At 73.1% G+C, this 22,313-nt stretch overlaps 1 protein-coding gene across 1 annotated transcript in view; it reads left to right on the forward strand.

Moving 5' to 3' along the window:
- The window catches only part of SKI (SKI proto-oncogene), a 53,727-nt gene that overhangs the window by 26,152 nt on the left and 5,262 nt on the right, over positions 1-22,313 (forward strand). Inside the window, exons 6-7 of the mRNA XM_045858722.1 lie at positions 21,524-21,643; positions 21,732-21,847. Of these exons, the coding sequence (XP_045714678.1) occupies positions 21,524-21,643; positions 21,732-21,847 (236 nt within the window). The remainder of the gene's footprint in view (positions 1-21,523; positions 21,644-21,731; positions 21,848-22,313) is intronic.

A 22,313-nucleotide genomic window follows, 5' to 3' on the forward strand; every position in this document is an offset into this window, starting at 1 on the left:
CGCGGGGTCCCAGGCCACACCGGGCGCGGGCCATCTTTCGGCTCTGGTCCCCCCACCCACCCGCCCCCGAGGGCTCCGCCGTCCTCCCGTGCGCTGCTGCGTCGCCGTCACCCTCTGCGGGGCGGCCCCTGCCCGGAGCTCTGCCCCCGTCGTCTCCCTGTCGTCGGGTGCTGAGGTTCTTTGCGTCCTGGATGCAAGTTCCTCTTCGCGTTTGTGTTTTGCAGAAACTTCCTTCTTGTCTGTGGCTTCTTCCCCCTTTTCCTTGACCAGCGGCTTTTGACGCAGGATGTCAACCTTCCGCTCAGTCCCTGTTCGCCGGCGTCCTCTTTGGCGTTGGGCTGCGGGGCTGCAGCCGGAAACCCGTGCCCGGCCCAAGGTCGCGGGGTCATCCTCTGGGAATGCCGCCGAGGTCAGGCTTGCCCTCAGGTCCGCGGTCCGGCTGGAGTTACGGTGTGTGCCCGGCCCCCGTGCCGCGTGCCGGCCGTGGTTCCGCGGCACTCGGCGCCCGGGCAGGTCCTGGCACGCTGGCTTGCCACTGCCCTGTGGTCGGAGGTGGGCTGTCCGGAGGTGCGCGGGCTCGTCTCCGACCCTGCGTGCGTGAGGTCGGTCTGTCCGCCCCCGCCGGTCAGCGCCGAGCTGTTCCGTGACCGACAGCGGCCGGCGCTCGCCCTCCAGCCCTGCCCCGTGCGCCGCTCTGGCCGTGCCGGGGGCTCTGGCCGGGCCGGAGGCTCTGCGTCTCCACGTGGGCTTCAGAGTCAGTTGGTCAGTTTCTGGGGGGGAACCTTGACGAAGTTCCGATCGGGGCTGAATTGGATTTGTAGATTCGTTTGGGGAGAGCCGGCCTCAACAACACGGAGTCTCCCAGCCCGGCGTTAAGGCGCAGGTCCTCCCGGCTTGACCGAGCTCCCAGGTGTGGAGTTTCTCGGGGGAAGACCCTCCACCAGCGGAAAGCCTGCGGCTCCCGCAGCCCGGCCCCCACCCCCGGGTCCCCGGCGTGCCCGCGCGGCACCCTGCTTGCTTCGTGGGTTTGATGTCAGCAGCGTCTCAGGCGCCCGGGTCTCGGATGCCTTTTGTCAGACTTGCCGACCTACCGTTGTTTAGAAAAGGTTCTGTTTGTTTCCTGGAGAGAGGTGAAGGGAGGAGAAAGGGCGGGAGGGGAATGTCGGTGTGAGCGGGGACCACCAACCGGTTGCCTCCGGCGCGCCCCCGACCGGGGGCCTGGGCTGCAGCCCGCGTGTGGGGGGTGTGCCCGGACTGGGGATTGAACCTGTGACGACGTTCCGGTTTGCGGAACGGTGCCCAGCCCACTGAGCCACACTGGTCAGTGCGGCTTCAGAACAAGTTTCTCTCCTTTGGATGTTACCCGGCGAGGTGCAGCTCTGAAGTTCTCGGCCCCGACGGGAAGGTGCTGGCACCGCTGGGTGTCCTGCGTCCTGCAGCCCTGTGACCCCCACATTGGTTCTGGCGGCTGTTTTCCTGGGGGGGGGTCAGTTCTCGACACAAGTGACGCCGCCGTCTGCGAGGGAGGACAGTTCTGCCGCTCCCTGCGCCGGCGGGATGCCTGGCGTCCACGTCGCCCGAGTGGGGGCCGCGGGGCTCTGCGCCGCGGGGGGTTGGGGGGCCGCTGTGGGGCGGGTCGGTGGTGCGTGGCTGCCGGGCTGAGAAGCCGCGGTCCTGGTCCTGGGGCCTGGGCAGGAGTGGGGCCGGGCGCCGCCCCCGCCCTCCCCGAGGCGCCTGTCACGGGCGGCGCGGTGAGGTACGGCGGCCGACTCCGAGCGCCTCTCGTCCCCGGGGTTCTCCCCTGCCGGCCTGGCCGAGGCGTGGGGTGTGCCGGCCGGTTGGAGTGTTTTTGAGTCGGATTTGCTAAAACTTGGTTTGTTGTCTTTGCATCAGAACTTATGAGGGACCTTAGTTTTTTGTTTTGTGTTTCTCCCCATTTTGTGTTTGTTCTTGTGACGCCTCCGTCGGGTCTCGACGTCCCAGTGGCGCTCGACCCGTGGGCTGCTTGGGGAGCGTCCTCTCCTCCCACGCTCCCTGCGGGCGCGCCCTCGTCGCAGAACTGGGTGGCGCTCAGGGCGGGAGCCCGTCTGCGGTGGGGTCTCCGGCGGGAGCGGTTGGAACGCCCAGGGCTCCTGGGGCCGAGGCGCCCGAGTGAGGCTGAGGTGGGTTCACCTGTGGGGGCTGGCCGTGCCCGGCCCCCGCTTGGCCCCCGCTCGGCCCAGCCCGGGCGGGGGCTGGCCCGCCTCGAGGGTCCCCCAGAGCCCCGGCGGTGGGTTCTCCGGCGTGTTTTCTGCCTCCCGGGTCTGCGTTCCGACCGCCCGAGTTTCCCTTTCCTCGGCGCCTGTGGGTCGGGCCTGTCCCGTTGCCGGCGTCCTGAGTCGGAGGCCGAGGCGGTTCCCCGAGACTGTTCCCTTCTGCGGGCGCAGACGTGCGGTTCCCTCCGAGCGCGGTTCGGGGCGCCCGCGGGTGCCGCCACGCGGTGTTGCTGCCTCCGCCCTGGTCGGCGTGCCGCGGGCAGCCCACGTCCGTAGCTCTTGTCAGTCAACTCCGTGAACGTGTCTTCTCTTCCGTGTGGTTTTCTTTCCTTCTTGAAAAGATTTCATTTATTCACCTTTAGAGAGGGGGAAGGGAGGGAGTAAGGGAAGGAGAGAAGCATCGGGGTGTGGTTGCCTCTCGTGTGCCCCTAACTGGGGGTCTGACGGGCAACTCGGGCCTGTGCCCTGCCCGGGAACCAAGCCGGCGACCCTTTGCTTCACAGGCCGGGGCTCAGCTGCTGAGCCACAGCAGCCGGGGCTCCGTCCGGTTTTCTCAGCGACGCCGTCTCTCCTCCGGCGGCGCGGCTGCGGGAGCATGTGTGTGACACAGGCGACACGCACAGCGTGCGTTAACCGACGGTGACGTCGGCCAGGCGTCCGGGCCACGGCGGGCTGCCGGTGGCTCAGTCTGGGGAGTCCGGAGTCGCGTGCGGGTTTCCCGCACTCCCGGGGGCTGCGCCCCGCACCCCGCGCTGACCGAGGGGCCGCTGTGCTCCAGGCACTGCGGGGCCGCGGGGCGCCTGCCTCCGCACACAGCGCGGTCGGCCCCGGGGAGGGTCCCCCGGGCTCAAGCGGGGCCGCAGGGCGGTGTGCTCGGGCGCCGGCGCCCAGGCCCACGCCGGCGCTGGCTCCCCGCGCTCCGCTGGCAGCTGAGCTCTCCTGTCGCGGTGCAGGCTGGGCCCTGAGCGGCCATGTCCCTCTGCTGCCCGAACTCTGGAGCTCTGTCCGCGGGGACGGCAGCGGTGACGGTTTGTGGGCGGCTTTCCGTGGCGGCTCCTGGACCCTTTCCTTGACCCTGGGATCCCCCGTGTCCTCGGGGCCCGCCCCGCTCCGAGACGCCCTGCGCCTGGCACCCACGTGGCTGCTGCGGCCGCCGCCGGCCCCGCGAGTGTGCGCGTCTCTGTGCGTCTTCCCGTGCTCCCCGGCCGGCCCTGATCCCGGGAAGTGGGCTTCCCGTGGCCGCGTGTCCTCTCCCCCCGGCCGCCATCTCTGCCCTGCAGGCGGGCGTCGCTGCCGTGATCGTCGGGGTCAGGTGGGAGTCTTGCCCCTCGCTGGCCTGGTTTAAACCCGTTTCCTTCTCGGCGGCTTCTGCGTTCCCTGGGCCGCCCAGGCAGTTCCCGTGGCGTCCTCCTGTCTCCCTGCCGACGGCCCTGCCACACATGCCCCCTTCGTCCCAGTGGCCTCCCTGGGCGTTAGGGACGCCCCTGCGTGCTGCCCGCCGGCCCCGTCCAGCCGCCGGCACGGACGTCACCGCAGGGTCCCCACCCGTCACTCGAACCAGGAGGGAAGATGCGCCGAAGTCCTGCTCGCCCTCCGGCCTGTTCCTCCGAGTCGTGGGCAGGCGGCTCCCGGTGGCGGCCGTGTCTCCCGTCTGCCTGAGGGTCCCCGAGGCCCCCGTCAGGGCGGGCCTGCTGGGTGGGGCCTTTGTGCGCCCGAGCGGCTCCGACACCCCGCCTTCCGGGAGACATCGGCCGGGGTCTAGGAGCCTGGGCCTGCTGCGTGTCCCTCCGGCTGCTCTGCAGGGGACGTCTTCGGGGTCTGCGCCCCGTCCCCGGCCTCCAGCATCTCGACGACGAAGACGGACTTGGCGGTGGTGGCGGCTCTTCAGGGCGCGTGTGTGCGGCTGGGGCTGCGCCGGGCCGGCGGGGCTCCGCCCACGCGTCGGGCTGTTCGGAGCAGCGGCTCGGCGGCCCCCCTCGGTCCTCTGGGCTCCACGTCTCCCTGCGTCGCGGCTGCTCGCACCCGCCCGCCGTGCGTCCCGCGCGGTTTTGTCTCTGCTCCGGTTCTCGTCTCCACGCGCCCGGTGCAGGTCCGCGGGGTCTTCTGAGCCTCGGTCGGACCCCCGGGGCGTGTGGAGGGTGGCCCTCCCGCCGGTCCCCGTGGCCTGTGTGGAGTCACGTGTCACAGCTGGGGTGTGTGCCAGGGGACCGCTGCCTCCCCCGCGCCTGGGTCCTCGTCCTCGCTCCTGCGGCCGCGGACGTTTTGGGGTTCACCTGTTTGGGTGCGATGTCCCCGTGTTCCCATCGGCACTCTCAGGCTCTGCCCTGGGGCGCCACGGAGCCGCTGGGGGACGGCGGGGCCTTTCCGGTTTCGCTCTCGTGATTTCCTGGTGGGCTTGCTGCCGCGTTCCTCCTGCGGCTCGTTGCCCCCCTTTCTCTGTGGCGACGCCCTCCTGAGGAGCCCGCAGCCCGTGTGCATGGGGGGGTCCCCCACCTGCCCAGTGGGGCGGGGGCTGGGCCCAGGTGTGTGTGAGCCCCCCCGTCTCCCAGGACAACAGCTGCAGAGGGGAGGCTCCGTGCTCCCGGAGGCGCCGTGTGTGCAGCGCAGAAACCACTCCCGGCCTCCAGTGGCAGGCCCCGGGGCGTGGCCGCGGCCTCAGGAGGGAAGGTGAGCGCGTCCAGCGCCGCGGCCACATTGGAGACGCCACTGGGCCGTGCTGGCCGGCGTGAGCGGGCGCGTTCCCCTTTGTGCAGTGACCTCGGCCACGTTGGCCTGCTCCGTGAGCGTGGTCATCACGGCCTCTTCGGTTCCGTGGGCGTCGGCGAGGAACAAGAGTGCCGTGATCCTGCCGGCTCAGACCGGCAGCTGTGGCCCCTGCGTGTCGGGGAGCACCGGCCTGAGCCGAGACGGGGCTGCCGGTGTCAGGGTGCCGGAACCCCCGGACAGCACGGCCCCTTCCGAGTGAGGAGGCGGCCGTGTGGGGACCCTGTGCGGGACGGGCGGAGCAGCAGGCGCGGCTGCGTCCCCCCGTGGGCCAGCGTCAGCTCCAGCACCGCCTTTGTCTGCAGCCTCTCGCGGGCTGCAGCCAGGCCCCAGGCCAGGGCTGCGTGGCTGGGAGACCCCCTGGCACGGGGCCTCGGGGACCGCGCAGGCCAGCGCCGTGCTCCCATCTGTGCGGTGCCGGGCCCGGGGTGCGGGTGCCGGGCCGCGGCCGGAGCACCGGGGGGCCTCCGAGCAGTGTGCACCCCGGTGGCTCTCGGAGCCTCCGCCCGCCCCGGGCCCGGGGCGAGTCTCGGTCTCTCCGCGTCCACGCGTGCTCGTCCGGGCCTCGGGCGCTGCGGCCTGTGCCTGGTTCTCCAGGCCACGGGGGCCCGCGAGCCCCGAGGAGCTTCCGGAGGCTCCAGCGGCAGCGGGCCGAGCCCTGTCTGTGCCACGGTGCCGGCCCTGCGCTGTGGCGCTGGACGGCTTGTCCCCAGGGCCGGATGCCCACGGGAGGGCGGGGCCGTGGCGTCGGGCAGGCCAGGAGAGTGCAGTCTGCCCCCCGGGTCGGGGCGTGGGTGGCGGAGCAGCCCGGTGGCCCACCCTCCTCCCCGCTGGCCCCTGCTGGCCCCGGTGCCTACTCTGCGGGTCTTGTCTCTGTGGTTCTCATGAGAGCAGGTCTGGGAGACGCCGGACGCTGCCTGCTGGCCTGCACCGGCCCCTCCTGGGCCCAGGGCTCCGTCCCCGTTTACGAGGGGTCAGGCGGTCACCGTGGGCGAGGAGGCCCGCAGCCCCGGCCGCCATCTGGCGATCGTAAACTGGGCCGTCCCGCCGGGGAGGGGGCGGGGGCTGGGCCGCCCCGGGCAGACACCTCTGCGGCCTTTCCCTGCGGTGTCTGTGCTGAGGGTGAAAAGTTCAGGTGGCCCCGGCTCCAAAGGGGGCTGGGGGTGGGGCGGAGCCGCTCTCTCCCCCCCTGGGTCTCGGGAATCGGGGGCAGGTGGTGGGGAGGCCCCGATCGCCCAGAGTGGGCCAGCCTGGGGCCGGACCTCGGACAGACCCATACGCCCGCCCTGCGCCGCCACCCCCCGCCTGGGCCGCGGGGGTTCACTGTCGCGGCTGACGGGAGTGTGAGCATTGCCGGGGTCTCCTCTTCTGTGGGCAGCGGCCATCATGCTGTCGCTGTCCATCCTCATTCTCCACTGCGCCCCCAAAGGCTCCGGCGGTGGCACCTGCCCACACAACCCGACTCTGTGTGGCTGTTGGGGAGCTGGGGTGCGGGGCGGGGCCGCCTGCGTGCTGGTCTGGGGCTCTGAGCTGCAACGGAGGGCCCTGCGCTGCGCCCTGCCACCTGCGGGGGCCCGGGCCGCCCCGGACCCCGGCCCTCACCGCCCCCAGGCCCCTGGGCCGGGGTCAGCCCTTGTCCCTGAGGGGCTCCCGAGTGTGTGCCCGGCCCGTGGGGGCCTGGGGACCCCGGGGCGCCCTGCCCGTGGCCGCAGGGCCAGGATGTGCTGGCATTCGTGCAGGTGGCTTCAGAGGCTGGTGCCAGGGTGGGGGCTGCCCGGCCTGCTTCCCGGGAGCCCCCTCTCGGGTCTCGGAGGACGGGACCCCGAGGCAGCGGGCCGGGGCGGAGGCCGGGGCACGAGGGGCTGCTCCGTCCTGGGCCCTGGCTCCTCCGCCTCCGGGTGCCGGCCCCGCGGGCAGGTGCAGGGCCGAGGGGCCGGGGAAGGGGCTCGGCCTGGCTGCGGGGGCACAGCCCTCCTCCCAGCCCCCTCGCTGCGCTCCAGGCTGGGCCCGGTGGAGACGCTGGGGTCGGAAGGTCACCGCCCTGATTTTTATTGCCGCCCTCTGAGTTCTCACGACCCCGTGCCCTCCGCAGAGGCGGTCAGGGCCGGGGCTTTGAGGAGGGCCTTTCAGGGGGTGGGGGCTCTCTGCAGGGCCTGCACTGAGCGTCAGCACGGAGGGGTGTCCCAGCGGCTCTCCGAGGTGTCACAGCCGCGAGGAAACCCATGCCCGTCCAGTCTGGGCGGAGAGGGGGCGGAGAGGAGCCGGAGCGGCAGGCACCCTTGGTGCCTTTGAGACGATGGGGGAGCCGCGTCTCTGCACCGCCGGGGCCCCAGGGCCCCGCAGGGAAGCACCGCCGGTGGCGTGGGCAGCCTCGCGTCCCCTTGAGACCGTGCCTCCCGGGGGGGGTCGGGGGGTCAGCGTGTGGCCTGTGGCGCCGGCGGGAGCTCGTCCTCATCCCCGTCCTGCGCGTGCTGGCCCCTGGGGGCCCTGCAGCGGCTCACGGGGCGTCGGTGGGCACCTCCACGAGCCCCGCCAGCCCTCCCCCGGCGTCCCCACGCGGCCTGCGAGACTCCAGGCGCCCTGGGCCTCCGCCGGCCCCGGTGGGCCGCGTCTGGGGGTGGGGCGGGTGGCCAGAGGGCCGGGTCTCGGTCTGAGCTGCCGGGACGCCCCGAGGCCTGCAGACACCGGTGCTGCCCGTGCTTCCGGGAGCTGTTGGTCCTGTGGCCCACGTGTCCACTCGGGACCTGCTTTTCCCAGGGGACCCCTGAGGCCATCTGTCTCTCCGTCTCCTACACGTCCGGGGCCTGTCTGTGGGTGACGGCGAGGCTGTTCCACGGACCCTCCTCGTGCGAGGCCGTGGGGCCACGGGCAGGCGGGGCACGTAGCCCTTCCTGCTCTGCGCCGGGACCGCCCCTCTCTGTCGGCCTCGCTGCCGTGGCTTCGGACACCCACAGCCCGGACGGCTCCGGCACCGGGACAGCTCGGGGGGAGAGCTGTGGGCCCTGCGGGTCGCCCCCGGGGTGGGGTCCGAGTGTGGGGTCCGGGGTGTGTTTCTGGCTTGCCACTGGAGCGTGGCCTGGGGACCTGGGCAGGGAGGTCTGGGGCCGGCGGGGAGCCCTGTGCAGAGTCCACTCCGGTGGCCGCACGTGTGTGGGGTGGGCTGGGCCCTGAAGGTGGGGTTGGCCCGAGTGGTGGGTGCTGCGGAGTTGGGGTGCAGGGGGCTGCAGGGAGGGGGGTTGTGCGGCCTTGGGGAGGGGCGCAGCGGGCCCCAAGGGGGCCCCATCTTCGGGCTGACGTGGCAGGCAGTCCTCCGGGTCTCAGGCTCGTGAGAGTGCCGTCGGAGCACAGGGTGGACCCGGCGTCCCACGCTCCTGCCCTCCCGCACCCCGGCTGTCTGCCATCTGCTGGGGGCAGGTCCACGCTCACGGGCCGGGGAGGCCGGGGAGGCGCCCAAGATTCTGTGCAGGTGACGCTGCAGGTGCCCGCCCCCGGCCCCTGGGACGCCCGAGTGCCCCCTCCACCCCGTGGCGCTGTGCGTTCCGGCGTGCGGTCACCCTGTCCCCAGCACAGCTGTGCGGACCCCACAACGCGTCCTGCTCTTCCTGGGGCCCCTCGGTGGTCCCAGTCTGTCAGCGTCCCCCCAGGGCCTGCCCCGTGGGAGCCCCGAGGGTTCCTCCGGCCCCTCTGCTGCGGGAAGACATGGGCCCAGAGAGGCGGGGCCGAGGGCCCTGCCCTGTCCGTGAAGGGGCAGCAGCGGGGGGCCGGGCCGAGACACTGGCCGGCGGTGCCTGTGGGTCTGCGTGTGGCTGGGGCGTCTGAGTTTTCTGTGACCTGATCTGGGCAGGTCCCGGCCCTTTGTCTCGGGGCTGCCCCAGCCCCGGGGCGGAGGGCAGTGTAGTTTCTAGGAAACACTCTGCTGTGCCTTTAAATGTTTGCCGGAAGGAAGTTCCCGAGGGGGCTTGGCGGGGGTGGGGCCCAGCAGCCCGGCGGCGTCCTCCTCTCCTGGCTCCCCGGGAGAGCCCTGCACCCCTCCCTGGCCCCCCCCCCAGCTCCCAGGGACAGCCCCCCACTTCCCCCGGGCCCGGGCAGGGGTCCCGCAGCCCTGCGAGCCCGCGAGGGCACTGGGGCCGGGCCCAGGGGCGGCCTCGCGCCCGCCTCCCCTGGGCTCGGGGGTGAGTGGCTGCGTCCCGCCTGTCCCAGCGTCCCTTTCGCTCCGAGGCGGTGGGGGTGGGGCCGCTTTGTGGGGGAGGGGGCCCTGGTCCCGGCTGCGCCTGCCCTGGGGGAGCTCCGGCCCCTGACGTCGCCTCGGCCGCACTGCCCGGCCCAGGCCCGGGCCGTGTGCCTTGTCACAGCCAGAGCTTCGCAGAGGGACGTGTCAGTCCTCCGTCCCCCCACACCCCGGGCGGGACCTGCCCCCGGGGACCCCAGGCCCCTGCTCTGCCGCAGTCAGAGGCCCTTCTCTGGGACGGAGGGCGGGGTGGGGGGGCGGCCTGGGGACCAGACGGGAGGCCGCAGCGCTCACTGGGCAGCCGGGCCTGCGGCCTCTGCCCCTCCTGACCCCCCTCCCGAGGCCCACAGAGTCTCGGCCCCTGCAGGGGACGCACCCCGGTCCGTCCCCTCCTGGAGCCCTGCCTGGAGCGGGACCCACTGGGAGGCAGAGTGGGGGCTGCAGGTGGCGTCCCGGAAGGAAGGGCAGGCGCCCGCGGCCCTCGGATCCCGGTGCCTTCCCTGACCGTCGGCAGTGCTGCCGGCTTGAAGGGGGAGGCGACAGCCTGTTCCCGCGGCTTCGGCCCCGACGGTCCGGGGCCCCGGCCGTCGGGGCCTTCTCTCCCGTTCTGCAGCCTGGGGGGTCGGGGGGCGACGTCTCCGGTGTCTGTAGCAGGGGCCTGCGGGGGTTCAGGCCCTTTGCTGTCTGCTGTGGGTACCCCCGGGGCCGCAGCGGGGAGCCCCTCCCCCCCAGAACCCAGTGCCGCCACCTCTGTCCTTGGGGGCTGAGAGGGGAGGTCTCCGTCTGCCCAGGGACAAGCGTCTTGTTTGAAAGAAAGACCGAGTCAGACTTCCAACACGTGGGGCGTCTGGAAGCCTGTGTCCTCCCCTTCGTCCACTGGGACTCGGGGGCTGTGCCTCTCCGCCCTCGACCGCCGCCTCTCCGCACTGTGGCTCCCAGCGGGGGCGTGCCGTGGCTGTGCATGACGATGACATGTGATAACGTGCACACACACACAGGCTACGGCCTAGCAGGCGGTCACAGTACTCTCCTTGCTGTCCCCGTATGACTTCCTGCCTCATGGCTCAAAGTGGCTGCTCGAGCCGAGTCCTCACGCCCACGTGCCAGTCGCAGCTTGCAGGGCAGGGCGGAGCTACGTGGCTGCACCTGAGTGCCAGAGGGCTGGCCCCTGCCGCCTTCGCTGGGAGGTTGGCAGGCCGGCCTCTCGCCGGGCCCTTGGGGTCAGACCAGCGGCCCTCCTCGGGGCTGTCCGTGCAGCCCGAGGCCCCTGAACCTGAGCGAGGGGAGCCCCCCGTGGGTGACCGCCTGTGCTGCCGCTCACAGAACAGACACTCCCCCTCTCCTGTCAGGCCCTTCCACCTGCTCACGCCCTCCTGTTCCGGGGGAGGCCCCGGGGTCTCTGCCGTGCCGTGGGGGGCGGGGCCGCTCCAGGTCTCTGGGGCACAGTGGGCCCCATGCAGCCCCAGGGCCTGGTGGGAAGGCCCCGTCCTGTTCCCCGCCTGCACCTCCCACGGCCCACAGAGCCCCAGGGCGTCTCCTCGGGGTCGGCCCTGGCCTGGGGGTGGGGACCCCGACGTGTGCAGACCCGTCTGAGTGCTGTGGTTGGGGGTCCCCCTGACTGTTGGGGGGGCCGCGACGACCCAGGCCCCGGGAGAGCTGCTCGGGAGGGAGTGCGGTGTTCCAGGAGCCAGTGGCCACCGGGGCAGCGCCCACCCGCACCCTGCGAAGCCCCGGGGTCGAGGCCGGGACTCGGCAGCCCCCCAGGGACGCCCCCGCGCGCCCCCCCCCCAGGGCTTGTTGCTCCTCAGGGCTCCCTGGGCCCGCGCCCCCGTGGGCGACGCGGCCCAGGCGCTTGTGGCCTGGCCCCTGGGGGACCCGCCGCACTGCTGGGAGGGTGACGTTCAGAGCTGGGGCGCCGGCTCCCCTCGGCCCTGAGGCGGCTGGTTCGGGGCTCCCCACCCCTGGGAGGCGGGGGGGAGGTCAGCCCCTCCCTCACGCTCCGCCGAGGTGTCCTGAGCTGTGGCCCAGGGCTGCCGCCCCCACGTCTGCGTCACGCCTGGGCAGGGACTGAGGGACCTGGCACCGGGCAGCCGCCGCACTCCTGCCCACCGGGCGCCTCTGTGTCCTGCAGGAGCTTCCCCCCCAGGCAGGGGTTCCTGAAACCCCTCGTCCCTGGGGGCGTGCAGTCAGTCTGCAGGGCCGGCCCCACCCCCGCCCGCCCACCGCCAGTGCCCTGGTCCCCTGCCGCTGCCCGGCCGTGGGGCCCCGTGGGCCTGGAAGACACCCTCCAGGGAGGGGAGCCACAGGGGGAGCCCCGGTCCCGCTAGGGCCGCCTCCGGGCACCGTGTGCACCCTTCCCCCAAGTCCGAGCCCTGCGCGCCGCCCGAGGGGGGAGGGGGCCGGGGAGGGGGGCTGGGGCCGGCCCCCTCCCTGCTCTCGCGGCCTCCTCTCTGGGCCTGCCAAGAATGCCGGGAAACCGGGGGGAGGGGACGCAGGAAATGCCTCCTTGCTCGAGGACGGCTCCAGCTGCACGGGAGGGGCGGGGGAGGGGCGGGCCCGCGGCCGCCGTCCCCCTGCCAAGGCAGGCCCGCCCGCCCAGCCCTGCAGACAGAGGGGCTTTTCTCCCGGACTGCGGCCCCTTGCGAGTGTCCTCTGAAGGCCGGTCGCGGCTGGTGGCCAGTGGCCTCCTGTTCGTGGGCGAGTCCTCTCGAGAGCGGGGCTGTGGGAGCCTGGCCCTCGGGGGCCCCCCCTCGCCCTGCTGAGGGCGCCCCACGGTGCGCTGGGGGGGCCCCGTGAGCGCCTCCCTGAGTGCGAAACCAGTTCGAACGCCCCCGGGGGGGCCGCTGAGGCGGTGGCTCAAGTCTTTAGAAATTAGAACGGGGCACCCCCCTCGATGAGGGCGTCTGAACCCCACTCTCGGAGCGAGGGTCAGGGGTGAGGGGGGCGGCGGGGGGGGCCTGGGCCCGTGCCCGCTGGGGCCTGGTCCTCGGTGAGCAGAGCAGGCCAGGACCCCGTGCCGGGAGCCGGCCGCGTCCGGTGGGCGGGGCTTCCCGGGCCCACGGTCTCCCTCCGTCCCCGGGCCTGGGGAGGGGCTGCTGGCCACTCTCCCGTCCGCCCCAGAGGAGGGTCAGTGGGGCCTGTCCTCGCTCCCCAGGGGGGCAGCTCCTCTGCCGAGACACGTGGCCGGAGGACCCCACCCTTCCTGCGAGGGCCTTGGTTTCAGGCCGCGAAGGAGGGGGGTCCGACGAGGCCCGTGGGGACGGAGAGCCATGCCCTTGGCGTCCCCCGGAGCAGGGACTCCGCCCGCACACGGGCCTGGCAGCCTGGGCCGGGGACCTGCCCCTGGGAGCGCGGCTGCCAGGGGGCGAGGGTCTCGGGGCCAGCCGGTTAGGCTCTGAGCTGTGGAGGGTTCTGCGGTTCGGAGGTGGGCCGGGTTTTAAACGACACGGTTCGTGTGGGAGGGCGGGTGTTTGGGGTCAGCGATTCCAGGACCCCCGTGCCGCGCTGCGGGCGGCCGCTCCCAGGTGGCAGAGCTGTGTCACCCGCCTTCCGGCTGAAACACCAGGTGTGGCCCGGAGCAGCCGTGCTCCACACCTCGCCCCACACGGGCCCCGGCCCCGCACTCAGCCCCCGAGGGCCGGCTTGCGCCTCCCCGCCCCAGGTCGGGGCCTGGCCGGGCCCTCTGTCCCTGCCCCACCCCACAGGCGGCGACACCCTCTGCAGGACAGGTGTGTGTCAGTCCCGCCTGTCCCTCTGTCCGTGCTCTGGAGGGACGGGCCTGCTGTGCAGTGCGTGTCCTCGGTTTCACCAGGGAGCGTCCCGGAGCCCCTGGGGGGGCCCTGCCTCCCTGGGTGCCGGAGGGAGCTGGCGGCGGCCGGGTCTGCGGACCCCTGCCCCCGAGCCCCACGTTCAGAGCACAGCTGCGTCTCCGGGGGCCCTAGCGGCCGTCCTCCCACCCAGGCCCTGGGGGCCAACCAGGTGTCTGGGCTGGTGCTGGTCAGCCTCGGGCTCCGAGTTGCTGCAGCTGGCAGCACCGCCACCGCCCGTCGCCCCGCCGGCCGAGCACTCCCTCGGTGTTGTGTCGGTTTCTATGGAGAGAAAACAACCCGGGCGTCTGCCGTGCTCGGGAGGCGGAGGCGCCAGGAAGCCCGGCAGCCCCGCGTGTGGGCGGGGCTGGCCGCTGGTTTCCACTTCCTGGCTGGGGGGGCAGGTGAAAGTGTCCCGTCCTGAGCTGCAGCGGCCAGGACGGCCAGGCCAGGCCTTCCACCGGAGCAGGACTTGAGTCCCCCCCCCTCCGGGGGAGCCCGCCCTGGGAGACCAGCCCCGGGACACCAGTAGGCAGCCACAGGGTGGCCCCGGGGCTCCTGTCCTGCGGGGGCAGCGTGCAGCGGGCCTGGGGCCAGCTGGCTGTGGTAATGACCACGTCCGGGCCTCCAGTCCATTCCGCACAAGCCTCCCCTGCGATCCCGCCTGCCCGCCCAGCCCCCCTGCCGGGCACGGGCAGCTGGCCTGCCCAGGCACCATGCCTTTCCTCAGGGCCGTGGGCAGGCGTGGGCCTGGTGGCCTCTGGACGTGGGGGCTGAGGCCACGGCGCCGTGCTCATCGCGGTTGCCGCCCTTTGGCCCCCCATTCCAGGGGCTGTGCCTCTGCAGGGGGGGCCTAGGCCACAGGGTGAGCAGGGCTCCTGTGCCTGGAGTTGGCACGGCTGGGAGCCCCCCGGCCCGCGTTCCCCGTTTCCTCCCCTGCCTCCCCCCAGGCTGCGCCCACCCAGGGCTCCGTGGGGGCCGTCCTCGTCCGGGCTGGCGCCCAGGGGAGTCAGGGACGAGACTGCCTGCTCCTCTGTGCTGGCCTGCCCCCCGACCGGACCTCCTGATGATGGAGAGAAGCAGCACTTGCTTTTGTCACTTGACTCAGACACACTGGAAACGTCCTTGCTGTCACTGACGGGCGGTGTCCCCTCCTCACGGTCAGACGCGCTAGGACGTTCCGGGCTCGGTGGCCGGCGGGGCGGCGGGGCTCTGCTCGTGAGGCCGTCGTGTGCCGGCGTGTTGCGGGAGCTCGGCGCGGCGCTGGCGCTGCCTGCGGTTCGGGTGCGCATCCGCCCCCCGCCGGCGCGCCCGGGGGAGGTGTTCACGAGTGGGAGGTTTCTTCGGTTTTCAAGCAGCTGAGAGAGAGGTCTGCGAGTCCCCGCACCCCGTGTGGGGCTGCTGGCTGGGCGGCCTCCCGGGGACGCTGGAAAGTGCCGTGGGCCTGTGGGCCTCGCAGCCGGCACCCGTGGCCACAGCGGGCCCGGCCCGGCCGTGTGGGAGGCCCGTGGCCCCAGGACCCTGCAGGACCCGTGTGGCCTCGGTGCGGAAGGGCAGCGGCTGCCGGCCCCGCCCCGCCTCCCAGAGAACAGCGCCCACCTCGCCCAGCGCAGCCCGGGCCTCCCTTCCGCTGTCTCTTGCAGGGTTTTTACGGCCGTTTAAGGTACTTCCAAGTGAAGAAAAGCGGAAAATTAGGGTTGTCCTGCGAGCGGCACCGTCACAGCACAGGCCCCTTTAGCCGTGAGAGAGAGAGCCGTTCAGGAACACGGACTCGGGTCCCGGGACACGCGTCGCCCCTGCAGCCATGTCCCGTCCGCGTCTTGGTCCTCGCCCTGCCCGCGCTGGCACCGGGAGCAGGAGGGCCTGGGGGTCCCGTGTCCGTGCTGCCCCCACCGCCCTCCCCCGGCTGCGTCCCCCCGGACGCCCTTCCGAAGCTCCACTTCGTCGGAGACGGGGTCCATGCTGAGGTGGGGGTCTGGCAGGTGGGGTGCTGCGGGGGTCGCTGTTGCGTGCGTGTGTCCTTGGGGATGCTCTGAGGAGGGGTGGTGGGCGCCAGGGCCCTGTGGCCCCTGTGCTGACCCCGCCCGGGGTGGCCGTCACGCAGGCCCAGCGGCTCCTCTCAGTGGGGGCCCTGGTGGCGCCGAGTGTGCCCGGCCCTGGGGTCTGGCTGTCGCCGGGTCCCTGGCACATGGCAGGGCTGCTCTCCCGGCACCTGGGTGACGGGACAGGGTCCAGGCTGGACTTTGGGACTCGGCCCGGCTTGGAGGTCGTCGTCCTTTGACCCCTACGACCCCCACCCCCAGCCCTGCCCAGTGGAGCCTGCATCTGTCTCCTGCCCACCTTCACCCTCAGTCTCGGGCTGCGTGGGGGCTGTGGCCTCGCTGCAGGGCGGGGACCCCGTCACCCTGGGGCCCGGCTGCCCGCACCCTGGTGCTGCTGTGGTCTCGCACACCTGTGCGTAACTCTCGGCGGCGCAGAGCCTTTGTGCCGGGAAGGGGGCTGGACGCGGGGGCCGTGCTCTGCTCTGCTCCGCGTGGGGCCGTGGCGGGCCTGGGCCCTGCCGGCGGGAGTGGGCGGCCGGGGACGGGGGGGACGCCCCGTGTGGGGTCAGGCGTCCTGGGGTGGGAGCTGCGTGTGCACGCTGCGGCCGCTCGGTGTCTGCTCCCCGCCGAGGCCTGGGGGCCCCCAGCTTGGCGTTCGGCTCAGCCGTGGGAGGCAGGGGGCGGCAGCAGCGGCTGGGGCCCGAGGGCTGTGACGGTGGCCGGTGGAGTCTGCGCCGGGCACGCCTGCCCCCGTGTCCCGGGCCCCGTGGCCAGGCCGTGGGGGAGGGGGCGGGAAGACCCTCCTACCGAGGCCCTGCCCCACCGCCACCTGCCAGCCCACCCGGACTTGCGGCCAGAAGGGCTTTCCCCTGGCCGTAGCCCTGGGAGAGGACTCCTGGGGTGCCCACGCCGGCAGGGGTTGCTGTGAGCTGGGAACTGGCCCTGGTGCGGGCACAGGGCCGGGTGGGGGCACCGGGGGCGAGGTGCCCGCGGGTTCGAGGAGAGTGGCCGTGAGTGTCCCCAGGTCCCCAGGTCGGGCGCATGGCACCGTGGAGGAGGCAGGTGTGCGGGGGCTCACCCCCCTCCTGGCAGCAGGTGGGGGGAGGGGAGGGTCCGGGCCTCGCAGCAGGGTGGGTCGGCCACGGGGGAGCGCCGTGAGCTCCGGCCGCTCCCAGCGTCGGGGGGAGCCCCCGCCCCTCACACGGCTCCCCCCCGTGCCGGGCGCTGGGGGAGAGACCCTCCTGCTCACCAGCCCCGGAGCGAACACCGGGTTTCCGGAATGGCCTTGTCGTCTGGGTGTTCTCTGTGTGTGTGTGTGTGTGTGTGTGTGTGAGTGTGTGAGTCGGGTCCTTTGAACAGCCCCTCTCCGGTGGCTGAGGGGAAAGGAAGGGGAGTCCCGCCCCTCCGTCCACCTGGTCTCCTGGCCCTGAAACCGAGGGGCTGTGGGCGGGGGGAGGGCCTGTGGGCGTCGGCACGAGGGGCACAGAGGTCTCCGCGGTCGAGACCGATGCCCACCGCGCTCGCGGAAACCCACTTCCGGCCTCGGCTCTGCGGCTCTCGCCCGGGGCCCCTGCCCGGGGCGTCGGCGGGGGGAGCCCTGCGGCCCCCAGCCGCAGGCGCCTGCCCTTCGCATTGGAGGGTTCCTTCCTGTTCAGACAGACTGGGGGCCGCTTGGCCCTCCTGGGAGCCCAGCCCTGGCCCGCGTCCCGTGTGGGGCCCCGAGGGTCGGAGCCCGAGGCTTCCTCAGCCAGGGGGCGGGGGTGTGGGGTGGGCGGTGAGCAGCAGGAGAAACGCAGCAGCTAGTTTTCATTTAAACCCAAGCAACCCTCGGAAATTGCTCTTTCCACTTTATTTTGGAGTTTGCTGGTTCTGTAAGTCGGACCTTCCTGTGCACCCCCAGAGAGTGGGCTGACTCCAGGGGAGCGAAACAGGAACTGTGACCTGTTAGGTGGGCAGTGCTGATGGGCAGGAAGAAACCGCCGTGTGGTCTCTAGACCAGGGAGGCGTCCAGGGAGGGGCCGGGACGGCGCACTCACCTCCAGGGACGTGGGCACAGGCGTCCATGTCGCCTTGGGAGGACCGTGCGTCCTGGGACCTGCTTGGGGCCAGGGCGACCTCCTGCAGTGAGCAGGCGGCTGCAAGCAGTGATGTGCCCCCCAGGGCCCCATGCGCACGTGGCCTCGGCCCTGGGTGTGCCTGCCCCGCCTGGGCACTGGGACGGGGGCTGGGGGGGCCCCGAGGTGCTTCATGACGGGCGTCCCGTTCGCATGGCTCCGACGCACCTGGCGCTGACGCCAGGCTCCCGGCGCGGCGCTGGGAGGCCTCGGGTTGGCGTGCAGAGTGCACGGTGTTCCACGGTGTGGTGTGCCTCGTTCTCCCGGATCCGGCTGCCCGAGTGCTCGGTGGGATCTCCCCTCTCGGTGCGGAGTGACTCCCTGCCGGCAGCCTGGCCCCCGGCCACGGCCCCTGGAGTCCGGCCGCCGGGGGGAGAGCCGCCCTGGAGCTCTGCCTGCGCCGGGGAGTGGACGCGCCGGGTTGCGACTCCTCGACTCGGGCAGCTCAGGGGCTTCACACGCGGCCCCCGCCCGACCCGTCACCTCGGGACACCCTCCGCCGCCTGCAGGGTCCCGCCGCCCGGCCGCGTCGGTCACGCCACGCCAGGGCCCGTGCCGTCCGGGCCCGCCAGTGCGGGGCGAGTGCCACGTCACGGCAGCAGAGCCTCACGCCGGCCCCGGGTGTTGGCCTCGCTGAGCGGCCGCTCCAGGTTCCTCCCGTTGTGGCCGGTGTCTGCACTCGCCTCTGACGTGGCCGCCGCACGCGTGTGGGGCGCACCGCGGGCGGGGAGCGGCGGGGCTCTGTGGGTGTGTGCCTTCCGGTCCCCGGTCCGTGCCCTGGAGCGGGGTTGCCGGGTGGGGGGGCTGTGCTTTACATGGGGGACCCCGCACCCTGTGCCCCCACCGCCCACGGCCTGGATGCTCCCTACAGCGGTGCGGGCGGGGTCTCACCCTCCACTCCGCCGCCACACCGGTGCCGGCTGCCTGGTGAGTGCACCGTGGGTCCGCGTGTGTCCCCCGTCCAGCTCCATGGGGCGGGTGCGGGAGCTCCACAGCAGCCGTTGGAAACGGGAGACGTCCCGAGTGCGGCATCGAGAGCCCTCCAGGGGTTTTGGTCCCCGTTTCCCCTTCTGTTGGGCGCTGGCCGGGGAGGGGGCCTGGGCACCTGGCTGCTGCAGCGGCTGCCGCTCACGCGCCACGTCCCCGCCCGTGGGGCACAGGCCACCCCGTTGGCCGTGCCTGCCGGTCCTGTGTCCGTGGTCATGGCCCTCTCTGGGGGGGGGGGTGTCTCCCTCCCCTGCTGGGCTGCGCTGGGAGCCTCCCTCCCCGTGCCTGCAGGCCGCGTGTGCCCGAGGAGAGGCGCCCGCCCCAGCTGCGCGGTGTGGGGGTGGGGCCGAGCCGCTGTCGTCCGCGCGCCCTGTGCTGCCCGCGGACCCCCTCTGACGGCCTCACTGGCCGGCGACCAGAACCCCCCCCCCCCCCGGCAGCTCCCAGCACCACCTGCCCTCGCCCTCGATGGGCCTCTGTCCCGTGGCCTCACTCCGTGGCACCACGTGGCATGGATGCTCCGGGTGGCAGTTGCTCACGGCCACAGCTGAGACTGGCCGCTGTCCACAGCTCGCCCCCTCCCGTGTCCTGGGACCTAGGTGGGGACGGTGCGCGGGGGCTGGGGGGGGGTGCGGGGGGCGGAGTGACGGGCTGCCGGGCCGGGCGTCACACAGAGCAGCACGTGCACGCAGGCGACGCCCCCAGCTCCGTGGCACCTGCCTGGGGGCGCTGCCCGCTGGCGGGGCAGGTGCCCGTCAGGTTGGCAGCCCCCTCTCAGCGGGGCGGCAGAGTGGGGGGCCCTGTCTTTTCCCGCACCAACACCTCCCGTTCGGCCCGGGAGCCGGCAGCCTCTGCCCGTTCTCTCGGGGGTGAGCCCAGGCCCCAGGGTTGTGGGGGCCACACGCCCACAGCCGGGCCCGCAGCCGTGTGTGTCTCGGGAACTTCCCTGGGCCCGGCCGTGGCTCTCCCTGGTCGCTGGCCCAGGCCTCGACAGGTGTCGCCCGCTCGGAGCCGCCCTTGCCGGCTGCTGCAGGACGCCGGGCGCGTGTCTGACTTCCAGTCGGGAGTTGGGGACTGGTTCGATGTGCAGGGTGTCCCGGGAGCCAGGGGACGGCCATCCCGGCCTGGGGCCACCTGGGGGCTGCTGGCGCCCCTCTGCTCGGCCTGGACGCCGAGGCTCGTGGGCTGCGGGGCGTGCAGACGGGCCGCCTGCCGCCGTGGGCTCCCCCGCGTGTCCTGGGGACCGCCCCGCCGCAGCCCCGAGGAGTTGGGTGCAGCTCTTGGCACAGCCCTGGGTTTGGTGACCCCTGCCACCGCCCCCGAGGGCTGGTGTGCACCGGGGGCCGCACTGGGGGTGCTGGTTCTCTGTCCCGTTTGGTCTCTGGGGTCCAGCCCTCAGCGGGCCGGGCTCTGGGGGATTCTGTTCTCTGTCCCACCCGTGACTTCGAAGTGCTGGGACCCGGTCCCCGAGGAGCCGGCAGAGATCCGGCCCCGGCCGGCGCTGGCTCCCGTGCCTCTGGGCCCTGGTGGGTGTGAGCACGGCGGCCTGGCCGCCACCCAGACCTCGTCGGTGCCCCCGTGTGTGTCCCCGGGTGGTCTCAGAGGTGTGTTGTCAGAGGTGGACAGTGGGTGTCCCTTCCTCTGTGGGGGATTCCTCGCAGGAGGGTGGGGTTTGACGCTCACCCCCCACCCCAGGCCTGAGCCCACGGCCGCCCCTCGCGGGGGAGCTCGGACAAGCTCTGCTGCTCCTGTGGCAGCGCGGTCGGCGGCGGACCTGGCCCTCGGTTTCTGCCTGGGCCTGCGCCCGGGCCAGCACCCCGGGCGGACAGGGCCTGGCGGTGGGCGCCGGGGGCCCCTCAGGAGGGTGCGGCCCGCCTTCCAGCCGGGCGTCTGACACCCTCGGAAGTCCCCCTGAGGCTTCTCAGAGTCGGCGCCTGCGGCTTTGCCTCCGGTGAGAACCTCCTGTGAGTTTCCTCCCCGTCCGCCGCTCAGACAGGAAGCCCCGCCCTCGCCCGGACCGGCCCCGCCTGGCTGTGTGCAGGGGAGAGGTGGCAGACCAGACAGAGCAGGCAGAGTTCAGAGGTCAGCAGCCCCCTGACACCCCCCACCCCCGTGGCTTCGTCTCCCCCAACAAGCGGCACCGAGCGGGTCTGTCCTTCCTGCCTGGCCTGAGTCTGCCGCCCACCGGCGCCCCCGCCCGGACGTGTCCCGGGGGGCTGGGCAGAGGCCTCCGGCCCCGCGTGCCCAAGACTGGTGCTCCCTGCCTCCTGGAGTGCGGCCACCGGCGCCCCCCCCGCCCTCGCCCGCCCCTGCAGGGGCTGTGGGACCACGCTGCCCTGGGGGCGGGTGGGGCAGGGCGCACAGGCACCGGCTTGCTCCCTGGGCCTGTGCTGCCCTCCCCGGCCCGTGGGCCTCCTGTGTGGGGTCTCGGCTGCGCCCCTCGGGGGTGACGGTGCCCCCCCAGGTGCTCCCAGAGGTGGGGGGGTGCCCGCTTCACCCCACCCCTCGGGTCGGGCCTGGCAGAGCGACCGGGCGTCGTCCTGACAGCCTCTCGCCCCGAGTGGCTCGTGGTGCGGACCCCGGCACGGCTGCTTCGGGGTCCCAGAGCCTCCGGCTCAGGGCTGGGCCTGCGGGGGGAGAGACCTGCCTTCCAGAGACCGGTGTGTCTTCTGGGAAGAGACGCTGAGCCCCCTGGGAGCCCTGGTGGGAGGCGCGTTCTGTCCGGGCCCACGCGGACCCTGGCACGGTGGCCTTGGCCCTCCCGTGGCGGGCGCCGTCCTGCGTCTGAGCGTTGCCGCGGAGGCTCATCGCTGAGGCCGCTCAGCACCCCCCGCCCCCCCGGGTGCGGCTGCCTCAGGCCCAGGACACGTCTGAAGTCAGTTCTGTTGGGTGAAACCCAGAGCTCTGGGGGTGCTGTGTGACACCCCTGGGAAGCTTTGGGATGTCTGGCAGAGGGCCCCAAACTCGGCCGGGGTCTGCTCCCCTGGGGGCTTCCCAGACAGGCCCTTGGGCGCCGGGAGGCAGGGGCCGCCCTGAACAGACCTCGGAGGGAAGGGCCCTTGGCTCCTACTGGCTGTTCGGCACCGAGCTCCTGTGCACTTGGGGGGCCGAGGTGAGGGCCGCTCACGCCGCGGACTCACCTGGGGGTCCCGCCGTCGTGGGGCGGGGCTGTGGCCTCGCGCCCCAGGCCCGCCGGGCCAGCGCCTGGTCAGCCCCACCTGCGGGTCGGGGCCGGGCAGCCCCGGACCGGCCGCCTGCCTGCCCGCTGGGGTCTGATGGTGGGCGGACGCGCCCGTGGTGTCAGCATGAATGTCTGTGTCACTCGCAGGTGTCCGAGCCCCCAGTCTCCATAAGAAAACCAGACGACCCTCCCTCCCAGCACCCCACGTCTTCAGAGAAGGACAAGCAGTCAGGCTGGCTGCGGACCCTGCCTGGCGCCTCCAGCAAGGTTCTGCAGGGCTGGGGCTCGGGCGGGGGGGCCTCCGGCACCCTTCCCTCGCACACGGGGCCGCTGACCCCCACGCCTCTCCCTGCAGGGCCTGGGCTGCACTCACCCTCGCCAGCGCCTCTCCGCCTTCCGACCCTGGTCCCCTGCTGTTTCTGCGAGTGACAAAGAGCTCTCCCCACACCTCCCGGCCCTGATTCGAGACAGGTAAGGGCCCACTGTGCTCAGCAGCCAGCCGTCACCGCAGGCCTGGGGACGGTGGGGCGGGCTCGGGCGCTGCGGCCCGGTGGCGGTGGCGGCCAGCTCCCTGCTGAGCTCCACGGCCGGCGTCCTCAAACCCCCCGAGTCGGCGTGGTCCCGGGTGTCGGTGCGTGTCTGGGGGCGGTGCCGCCGCTCCTCGGGGCTCTCCTCTGAGTGCCGCACAGGCAGGCGCCAGGTGCGACCCCGCTGCCTCCAACGAGCCGCTGTGGCTGTGCAGCAGGGACCCGCCTCGTGTTCGAGTCATCCTGGCCTCTGTGTGCCCGGCACGAGGGCGGTTTTGAGGCTCTCTGCCCAGGCCCCAACCGCCCGGCATGGGAAGTGTTGGCTCTTGACGGGTGGGAGCCGACCGGGAACCTCCGGGACGTTAGGGTGTGGCCGTGGCCCGTTCCGGACACGGTGGCTGGCGCCCCGT

Source organism: Phyllostomus hastatus, unplaced genomic scaffold (genome assembly GCF_019186645.2).
Source record: "Phyllostomus hastatus isolate PE091 unplaced genomic scaffold, TTU_PhHast_1.1 phas_scaffold_182, whole genome shotgun sequence".
NCBI lineage: Eukaryota > Metazoa > Chordata > Mammalia > Chiroptera > Phyllostomidae > Phyllostomus > Phyllostomus hastatus.